The 11344-nt window shown below is 40.7% G+C and overlaps 1 protein-coding gene and 1 pseudogene across 1 annotated transcript; one reads left to right on the plus strand and one right to left on the minus strand.

Moving 5' to 3' along the window:
- Position 1: 1 nt before the first annotated feature.
- LOC103610637 (olfactory receptor 7A10-like) lies at positions 2 to 634 on the minus strand (the record flags this gene model as incomplete). Its single annotated transcript, XM_008594757.1, has 1 exon — positions 2 to 634. A coding segment is annotated over exon 1 (627 nt), but the record flags the coding sequence as incomplete, so codon positions are not given.
- Positions 635 to 9245: 8611 nt separating this feature from the next.
- LOC103610638 lies at positions 9246 to 9991 on the plus strand (annotated as a pseudogene).
- The last annotated feature ends 1353 nt before the right edge of the window (positions 9992 to 11344 follow it).

Raw genomic sequence — 11344 nt, forward strand, 5'->3', positions numbered from 1 at the left:
AGTTCTGTGTAGCAGCAGAACTAAGGTACACTCCTAGGCTTGTTCCATAAAATAAGGAGACTACTGAGAGGTGAGATGCACAGGTGGAAAATGCTTTATACTTCCCCTGAGTTGCTAAGGTTAGATGTATGGAGGAAAATATTTTGGAGTAGGAGTAAAGGATACCAGCAAGGGGACCACCAGCCAGCAGTACAGATGCAAAATATATCACCACATCATTAAGAAAACTGTCAGAGCAGGCACAGTGGACCATCTGATTAAGGTCACAGAAAAAGTGGGGGATTTCCAAGTCTGTACAGAAGGACAGCCGCAACACCATTAAGGTATGTACCAAGGATTGCACTGCACTGATGATGACAGACATCAGAACCAGCAACACACAGAGCCGGGGGTTCATGATGACCGTGTAGTGCAGGGGATGACAGATGGCTACAAACCGGTCATAGGCCATCACACTCAGGAGTAGGTCATCTAACACTGCAAAAAGCATGAAAAAGTACATCTGGGTGATGCAGCCTGCATAGGTTATGACTTTACTCTTTGTCTGGATGTTCAGCAGCATCTTTGGGATGGTGGTGGAGGTGAAACAGATGTCTACAAAGGACAGGTTGGAGAGGAAGAAGTACATGGGTGTGTGCAGGTGGGGATCTGAGATGATGGCCAGGACGATGAACAAGTTTCCGAACACAGTGATCAGATACATGGACAGGAACAGCCCAAATATGATGGGCTGCAACTCTGGTTCCTCTGATAACCCCTGAAGAAGAAATTCTGAAACTTGTGTATCATTTCCTGGTCCCATGTGGTGGAAGTGACTATCAGAGAAGAGAAAAACACCATTACCAATTTTCAGGAAAGTGAATATTACAAAGTTGAAATTCTCCAATATATTTTGCAGTCAAAAAATTAATTTCTGTATTTTGTTTGTGGATCACATTTACTGTTTCTCCCCCACCGACCATGCATCTCTGATTGGGAATTCCTAACCTACTCTTAAACTTTCCCCAAGAGGTCCTGTATTCTACAGTTTTAATGAGCAGTTGGTTTTTTGTTTGTTTGTTTGTTTGTTTGTTTTTTCATACATTTGAGTAACATAAATTGAGTGCTGACCATGTTTTAGGTCCTGTCTATGAAATGAGTGTAGGATGCTGAGAAACTAAAGTCCTTACAATCCAAGGATGAGGAAAGAATAAGAGCTGATAAAAAAAATCATCATATTGCATCTTAAATGGTAATAACTGCTTAAAAGAAAATGAAAGCCTATCACAAGGAGAGCATAGATAGAGAGTGCTATATTTTACTGGATTCTAGGCAAGACTGGCAGAAAAGGTGACATTTCAACAGAGACATCAGCAAAGAAGATGGGAGCCTCAAGGATATCTGGGGAAGTGTGCGCCTTGGAGAAGAAATGTCTAGTGCAAAGGTCCTATGGTCGTTGCTTGTTTCATAAAATCAAGGCTCCAAAGGAAACCGGTGCACTGAGGTGCAGGAGCAATAGGGAGACTGATGACAGATGGTGTTTATGGATGTTGAAGAATCAGGGGATCTCGCTGCTGCTGCAACATGAAGACACTGAGCGACCATCATTCTCACATTGTTCCTAGACCTGTGTTAGTGTAGACCTCCAAGAATGTGGAGAGAGCAGTAAATTCCAGTTGACAAGCTTCCCACGGGTATGTCATCTTGTGGCCCCACATTGATTTGACCACATTCTCCTCTATATTTAAAGAAACATTAAAAAATCTGCTGAATAAACTGAAATGAGTAAAATGTGTATAAGGGAAAAGAAAGATATGATACACTCAGAGGGTAAATGAGAGATTGTGATAGAGGCTTCCAAGATTCTGGCAGCATTCCAACCATGGTGAAGTACCCGTGATACCCAAAATAAGCAATAAAGCAGAAAAAATCATCCAAAAGAACAAGAATTAATGTCTTTACAGTGTGAGGACATCTTACATGCTGAACAAAAGAGCAAAGTGACTGGCCCCATGATTCAGAAAAAGACACAAAGTGTAACAAAAATGAGGGTTTAAAAAGATGCAACCATATAACACATTCAAATTAGCTTGATTTGATTGTCATGTACTATACAAATGTATTGAAATATAAGTTTGCACACCACAGATATGTAGAGAAAATGTTTCAATAAAAAATTATAATATAAAAATCTTTATATCAATGCAAAAGAATATGTTCCATACATTGGCAGAAGATGACATCTATTTCACAAAATATATCTGATCACAAAAAGGAAACTGGAAGTTGGCCTAGGCTGAGTCAGGGTGAATAGCTGCTAGAAATGTTCTCTCACTTGTTTAAAACCACTTCTCTGTTCTCTGTGGAGATGCGCGTCTGATATGATGGTCAGGATTATGAACATATGACACCACCTAAGGAATACAGTAATTCTCAAGTATCAAACTCTATAGAGAAGGAAACACTTTAAATGTCTGAGTAGGAATTGAAAGAAGCAATCTTGTGTAAAGTCAAAGAGATAAGAGAAGATGATGAAATATGAAAAAATATCCAGGATATGAAGGAGGAAATTAAAAAAAAGAGATTGATAGATTAAAAAAGAATGTAGCAGAACTCATTGAACAGAAAGATTCCCTCAATGAAATAACATAACTGACATAAGCAGCAGTCTAGAACAAACAGAAGAAAGAACTTCTGGAATTGAAGGTAGTGTTTTTGAAATAACTCATGGACAGAAAAAGTATTTAGAGTTCCCCTTTACACCTATGAAAAGGCCTTTATTGCTTTTAATGTGATTACAGAACATGACATGAGATACTGTGAAATGCATGTCTCATGAACTGCCTTTGAAGGTAGTATTAGCAAGCAATCCACTGGTCTGATGTTTCTAATGAATACAGAAACATGTTCAAATTATCTCATCTTAAGCATTTTAAAAAATGCCCTCACTTACTGCATATATCTCCATGTCTAATACTCTACTTCTCTACTTCCTTAAATGCAAAACATCTCATATATATTCTAATTTTACTGCAACCTATTTATACCTTTCATTGCTTCTTCAGTCTCATCCAACTGGGCCTCCATTTTCATCATTTAATTGTCAAGAATGATCCATGCATTGCGGAGTCTCAAAGACATTTCTTTTTTAAACATATTAAGTAAATTAAAAATAAATTAATTAGTCAACACTGCAAGAAACAAAAAACAAAACACAACAAACCCTCAGCTCTGGGCTGGGCTACTTTTGCTCTCACATAATTTCAGATAAATGTTCTCAGCTTTCCTTTTCTGTCAAACTTTTCTTGAATAACTGCTGGGCTGTCAGACTCACCTGTACGGGGTCTCTTAGAGGAAGGTCTCCATGTGGGAATCTGAATTCCTCCCTGAATGGTGGATAATGGAAACTGAAGCTCTGTTCCCTAACAAAACAGCAGTAAGGAGTAAAGCATCAGTCTCTAGCCAGACTTAGGACTTTAAAGGAATAACCACGTCCCCAGCAGCCCAATGTTGTACACTCTATGGGACAGCAGCACAGGAGATATTGACAGCACCATATGTCTGCTCTTTTTGCACAATTCCTAATTGTTATGCCATCACCTGAGTGCCTGATTTGCCTATGGGGCATAGTCTAAACTGAAAGGAAATTTCCTTCTGATCATCAGTTCCCAAGAGACCAGGTTATGAATGAGGTGAAACCAGTACTTATTACTCCTTCTCTACGGACACGCTTGCCTCCCAGAGGTCTAATATCCTTATCACCTTTGCCCAAACCTGAATTAAATTTTTCTGCCAAGTCCAAGAATGAGGGACCTGACTTTGCTAAGTTCCTTAGATATCAATGTACTGAATTGTGGTGGGGACACAGCTGGTGATATCTTCAGAATACTGCTATTTCTTGGGCAAATATATACAATATATTCATATACAGTACGTTGATTCATTTCAGGGTAAATAGCCTAGCTAATACATATACTTGTGTGTTGTAAACTATATAGAAAATACATATAAAACATATACAATACATATACTTATGCATTGTATATCCATATATCGAAACAACACACTGTGCCCCACAAATATGTCCAAATAAATGTTAAAAACAAAGAAAATTGCTATTCCCTCTTTGACAAGAAAAAGAACATTGCCCATTTCCTGTAAAACCATTAGTAGTTACTACAGTGATTGGCTTCATGATATTTTGAACAAAGCAAGTAGGAGTATCACTTTGTAACAAAATTTAAGAGCTGTCATTTTGTCCTTCATTTCTGAAAAGCGTGGTAATTACAAAAGATCTATGCAGATCCATTTGCACACCATGACAGAGATTAGAATCTTCAATGGATTGTCTCATTTAATTATTTTCAATTTCCTGTCCATCAGGTCATACTTCTAAGAAATGCATTCTTTATTTGCATAAATAGTGCTCAGAATTCGAACCCAGGAAGGGATATTTTGATCTGAATTTCACCAAGATATTTCAGTTCTCACACTCTAGGTCTGTGGTTCTTAACCAGGAATAATTGTGCCTCCAGGGGAAAGTGGAGAATGTCTGTAGAAAATTTAGTTTGTCATCACAGAAGATTTGCTACTGGCATGTAGTGGATTGAAGCCAGGCACGCTGCCCAATGTCCCACAAAGCACAGGACAGCCCCATCCAAAAAGAACTACCTACTACTAATGTTAACATCTGAGAGGTTGAGAGACTATTCTAGATCTAATTCAATGTGTATATAAACAATTTGGAGATTTGCTCAAATGAATATTCTAATTTTAAAGTGTAGGATAATCCTAGCGATTCCGCATTTGGAACTAGCTACTAGCTGATGTGGTTGCTTCTAGTCCTGCTTTGTGGACCACTTTGTCTGAACAAGACTGTGTTCCAGTGTTGAATTAGGTGTAGGTTTTTTGAGGCCTTCTCCACCATGACTCCTCTCACCCGTGACTCAAGTCTCACTTTAGCTGGTCAAATGTTGGACGCAGGACATTGGATTCTGCATGCACAAGTTTACATGTGCCCCTTGACTACATCATTCTTGACTGGAAATGAAACATTTAGACATTTTGTTTGTGATGGATCTTGGATGTGACTGGTGCCATTGTGCACACAATAAGCACAAAATAGCTGCCAGCTTTGCCTTCCACTCCAGCACCAAATCCCTCCCCGCTTCCCTTTATGTGAAGCCTCATGACTTAAACAGAAATTATTTACTTCTGCAAGGGCACAATTCTCCACCCTGGTTGCATAGCTTCCACATTAGCATAATGCCCCTCCTTGATAGTATCACACAGCCCTTGGCACACTACATAAGTTCTCCAGCCCCCACACCTGGTGATGTCCTCCATTTTGTGGGAGCCCTGGGCTGCCGTCCTCTTTGGATGCAGCCCAGCAGATTCTTTTCCTTTAATAAAGCTTGATTGGTACCCAGTGTCTTGGCTCACTTTCTTTTATTTTGGTGCCAAAAACCAGGAAGGGTTTTGGCTAGACCATCAGACTATCCCCTCTCTTGGGTTGATTGGCCCATGGCCACCCTTCCCAGATGTGCTGAACTGGGTACACTTGGGACTCTCTCCTTTTGCCATTTCAAACCAACACATCCAACATCAGCCTCAACTCAGGCTGAGTCAGTGGGTCAGTCCTCTCTCATCTTGGGTTCCCCTGACTTGCTCTCTCTTTCATTCTCAAAGCTGAGGTTCCTAGCCAGGGGAATTCTCTAGGGTCCCTCAGATATTGGAGGATGTTCCTCTAGCTGGTCAATGGCATTTCTCTCAAAAAGAAGGTGGACAGCAAAGAGGATGCTCTTTGTTGGCACTCTACTTCTACAAGTATTGCCCATTCTCTTTCTCACCCTCTAAATAGGATCCTCACAATCCAAACCTAAATGTCTCATTTTCTGCTATACTCCATGCTGTACAACACCAGGCTGTCTCCTGGGCAAACTCAAATACCTCATTACAATGGATCCCAGTAGCCACAAGATGGCACTCTTAATTTAGATATTCACTGAAATGGCAAAGGCTAGAGAGACTCCTTATGATCCAAGGTTTCTTCTTCTATCTCTGCCTTTTCTATCTGTCAAAACTGTCCTACATCTCAAATTCTCCTAGCTCATGCCCAACTTCCCTTTCTGGACTTGGATTAATCTTTTAATCCATCTCTACTCCCCATACAGGCCACCTCGACTATCTCCTTATGCTACAAATCCTTCACCAGCCCCTCCACCTTTTCCCTCTCATAACCCTCAGTCACCCAATCCCCTTCTCATTCTCCCCCTTCATCAGGTAACACCCCAGCTGCAGCTCCTTTATATCCTCTCCATGAAGTGGCAGGGAAGAAAGAATTTCTCAGGGTACATATCCCCTTTTCTATTTTGGACATTTCCCAAATCAAAAAATAACATGGATCCTTCCAGTCTGACCCAGACACATATCCATCCCTGAAGGGAGGGAGCATGTCTGGATGGTGGTTCAACAACAGGCAGATGAGGAACATGATCGAAAAACAGGTGGCCTCTGGGCACCATTACAGTCCCTTGCATGGACCCAAATTGGGAACATGAGGCCAACCACAGGGATCAGGATCTCTGGCATAACATAATCAAACACTTGATTTACAACCTCCAAAGTGCTACTCACAAGTCAGTCAATTATGGCAAGCTTAGATAAATCACAAAGAGAGCCACTTAAAATCTCAATGATTTCCTAACCCACCTCTCTGAGGCTTTACATGAATATATACATATAGACCCAAACTCTGCTGCAGGCAGGGCACTCTTACACTCTCATATCATTATGCAATCCACCCCTCATATAAAAAAACTATAAAAGAAATCAGGCCAAATACCAGCTCCTGGCTAATGCCATCCGTGGCTCACATACTCCAAAGCTGGCTGATCCTAGGGGCAAGCCACCCAAGAACTGCTTCATATGCAGTCACCTTGGCCACTATGCATGGGCCTGACATAACCCCAGAGTCCTCTTCCAGGCCCTGTCCTCCCTGCAAACAGCCAAATCACTGGGGGGTTAACTGTCCCACTTGCCAGAGAGGGAGTGACCCAGTCCTCAACCCACAGATTTTGACTTCATGGCCATCCCTACTGGAGCTTCTTGGCTTTTCCCAGGAGGAGGAATAATGATGCCCATGGCCTAAGGCCCCCATGGAGATCACCATGCATGAGCCCAGGGTAACTCACCTCATTGTAGGTCTGCTGATCTCTTTTGTCATAGACACAGGGGTCACTTACTCTACCCTTCCTGAATATGCAGGATCAATGACCCCATCCTCTATCACAATAGTAGGGATCACAGAATCAGAATACCACCGAAGGATCATTCAACCCATTTCCTGCACCCTACATCACACCCAATTCACACACAAATTATTAATAATGCCTAAATGCCAAGCCCCCTTACTGGGATGGGACATTCTTTTCAAATTCAAAGCTACTCTTACCCTAAACACTTTATCTCCAGCTACAATATTCCTGTTATAGGCCGCCCAGACCTGACCCATGAGGCTTTCACCTTCCCCTCCCCCTTGGACAAGGTTAATCCCTAGTATTGGATGTATCTTCTCCCTCCATTGCTATGCGCCACCCCCCTATCCTTGTTAAATTGCAGAACCCCTCTTTGTTCCGTAATGTCCCAGTGTACCCCATTACTAACAAGCACCTAATAGGCTTAAAACCCATCATACACAAAGTCCTTTCTTCTTATCTCTTATGGCCTACCCCCTTGCCTTTTAATACACCCATCCTTCTGGTTATAAAGCCTAATGACTCATATTATTTGCTATAGGACTAATCATGACACACGTCATTCGAACAACTCACCTGGACAGTTCTACCTCTGGGGGTTAGGGATAGCTTCCACTTTTCTGGCCAGACCTTAGCTCAAGACTTATCTGTACTTTCTCCATCCTCTATCACATTAATACAATAGGTGGATGACCTCCTCCTTTGTAGCCACTCCTATGAGAATTATCAGGCCCACACTGTTGCTCTCCTTAATTTCCTGGCCTCCAGGGGATATCGAGTGTCCCCCAGCAAGGCCCAAATTTCTTCTCCTTCAGTTGCCTATTTAGGAGTTCACCTCAGCCCCAATACCAGAGAAATAATGGTGGATAACAAGAGTCTAGTTTCTGAACTCCCTATTCCTACCACAAAGAGTAAAATTCTCTCTTTCCTGGGGCTTGCAGGATATCTCCATGTGTGCATCCCCAACTTTGGAATGCCAGCAAAACCACTTTATGAGGCAGCCAAAGGAGATCCTACCATTCCTTTAGATCCCACAAAGCCCATTCATTCTCCCTTCCAGTGATTAAAAGTGACTGTCCTTGCAGCCCCAGCTCTATCCCTCCCCAAACCTACCTCATCCTTTTATCCTATGTCATCAAAACTGCGATTCTTTTTCAATTACTGTGATTCTGTCTTTCTCCTTCCTTCCTTCCTGATTTATTTATTTATTAGCTCCCACGTATGAGTGAGGACACATGGTATTTCTCTTTCTGTGCCTGTTTTATTTCACTTAACGTATGTTTACATTTTTTAATGATGAATATGCTAATTATCATTATTTGATCACCACATACTGTACACAGGTAATGATATTCTACTCTGTACTCCACAAACATATGTAATCAATTATGTTTCATTAATAATCACTCGTATTCAGTCTTTCATTTTATCAGCTGTTGTTTTCTTTAGCACACTTATCTCCATCTGACATGTCATATGATTATGTTCTTTCTCCATCATCAGAGTGTGGGGACATTTGTTTTTCAGCACTCTGAATGCATTTCCTAGATGGTGCCTGGACTATGGTTGGTGCTAAGTATATATTTGTCAAAAATGTGAAAAATTTTCTCCAAAATCTCTAGGATAATGACCTTGTGGGGAAAAGGCTTAGTGTGGATAGGAAGAAATTATTAGAAACAGAACAGAGGAATCTTCTATATGAACCAGACACATACACCGAATACATAAGTTATTTTTTTCATTGCAAAATATAAATTGTGGCATTTCAACTATGTGAGTAATACCCTTCTTTGTGAAAATTAGTCATGTTATTTTTCTCTTCATTGGTAGTCACATCGATCCCATTGAACCAGGGAATAATATACAAAAACCAGAATTTCTTCTTCTGGGAATTTCAGAGACATCAGAATTGCAGCCCCCATATTCGGAATTTTCCTCTCCATGTACCTGATCACTGTGTTTGGAAACCTGCTCATCATTCTGGCCATCATCTCAGACTCCCACCTCCACAAACCTATGTACTTCTTCCTCTCCAACCTGTCCTTTGTGGACATCTGTTTCACCTCTGCAAGCATCCCTAAAATGTTGCTGAACATCCAATTCAGAACAAAGTCATTACGTATGCAGGCTGCATCTTCCAGATGCACTTTCTGACACTTTTTGCAGGGTTAGATGACCTTCTCCTGACTGTGATGGTATATGACCAGTTTGTAGCTATCTGTCACCCCCTGCACTACATGGTCATCATGAATTCCCAACTCTGTGTATTGCTAGTTCTGGTGTCTGGCATCATCAGTGCCCTGAATTCCATGTTACATAGTTTAAAGATATTGTGGCTGTCATTCTGTACACATGTAGAAATCCCCCATTTTTTGAGTGAACTTAATCAGGTAATCCACCGTGCCTGTTCTGATACCTTACTTAATGACATGGTGATATATTTTGCAGTAGGGCTGCTGGATGGTTGTCCACTAGCTGATATCCTTTACTCTTATTATAAGATAGTTTCCTCCATTACTGGAATCTCATCAACTCAGGGGAAGTATAAAGCATTTTCCACGTGTGCATCTCACCTCTCAGTAGTCTTCTTATTTTATTGTACAATGCTAAGTGTGTACCTCAGTTATGCTGCTATGCATAACTCACAATCAAGTGCTGAAGTCTCAGTGATGTACATTGTAGTCACACCCATGCTGAACCCCTTCATCTGCAGTCTGAGGAATAATGACATAAAGTGGGTTCTGAAAAAAATTTTGGTAAGGAAACTATAAAAAAGGGAAAAAAAAAAAAAACCCTGCAGCTGGATAATCAAAAAGTTGAAGAATAACAAATGCTGGCAAGGATGTGGAGAGAAGGAAATGGTCTTACATTGTTGGTGGGAGTGTGATTTAGTATAACCACAATGAAAAACAATATGGAGGTTTCTCAAACATTTACAGGTAAATCTTCCATACAATCCAGCAATTCCAGTTCTGGGTATTACTTAGAGGAATGTAAATCATACCCACCCTCCCGTGTTCATCACAGCTCTGTTTACAATAGCCAAGATATGGAACCAACCTGAATGTCCATCAGTGGATGACTGGATAAGGAAACTGTGGTGTATATACACAATGGAATAGTACTCTGCCATAAAACAGAATGAAATTTTCCCATTTGCAACAGCATGGATAAGCCTGGAGAAACTTATGTTGAGTGAAATAAACAAAGCACAGAGGGATAAGTATCTTGTGTATTCACTCATAAGTGGGAGCCAAGAGAGAAAGAAGGAAGGAAAGAAAGACCACAGTGGTGTGTTGCACTTGAAGAGGGAGAGAGCATACCTATGAATATAAAATGGAGTGGGGAGAGGGGAATGGGGAGAAGAGTTGGGGATAATTGGGAGGGGAACACAGGTATAATCACAATTTGTGGTAATGCATATGATGTTAGTATGGATCTGGTTATCACATCTTGGGCATGAGTGGTGACAATCAGCTTTCTACCCTATTGTAGTGGATTGAATTGTGTCCCCCAAAACTCCTGAATCTTGAATTGTGTCCCCCAAGTTTTATGTATTAGAAACTTAGACCCCTCCGTAACTGTTAAAAGGGTGGGAAATCCTATTATACTAACAGAAAGGTGAAACCTTGAAGAGGTGATTGGGTTGCAGGACCATGCAATAGTTAATGGATTAAAAATTGTTGTCAAGGGCATGGTTTGGAGGGCTTTAAAAGAAGATGAGAGTCTGTCTTGCTCTCTCTCTGCTCTCTCTGCTTCCAGAATCTTGCAATATGAGACCCCTGGGTCACTTTTGCCACCACCAGATGGACTTTGGATTTCTCAGCCTCAGAAGCTGTAAACAATAAATTTTGTTTTCTTTATAATTAACCCAGTTCTAAGTATTTTGTTATAAGCAACACAAAATGGAATAATACACCCATGAATATTTATAAGCTATATATATTTATACACACATATATATATAAATATCTTCATTATTTAAGAAAAAAAAAAAAAAGACCTCCTGCAGCTGAAGAAGTGACCCTAACCACAGGATCCAAAGCCTTGGATACCTTTCCTGTATTGTTTTTTCAGATTGTGGAAGTATAACTCTCTCGTATTTATTT

The sequence above is a fragment of the Galeopterus variegatus genome, unplaced genomic scaffold (genome assembly GCF_000696425.1).
Source record: "Galeopterus variegatus unplaced genomic scaffold, G_variegatus-3.0.2 Scaffold11444, whole genome shotgun sequence".
NCBI lineage: Eukaryota > Metazoa > Chordata > Mammalia > Dermoptera > Cynocephalidae > Galeopterus > Galeopterus variegatus.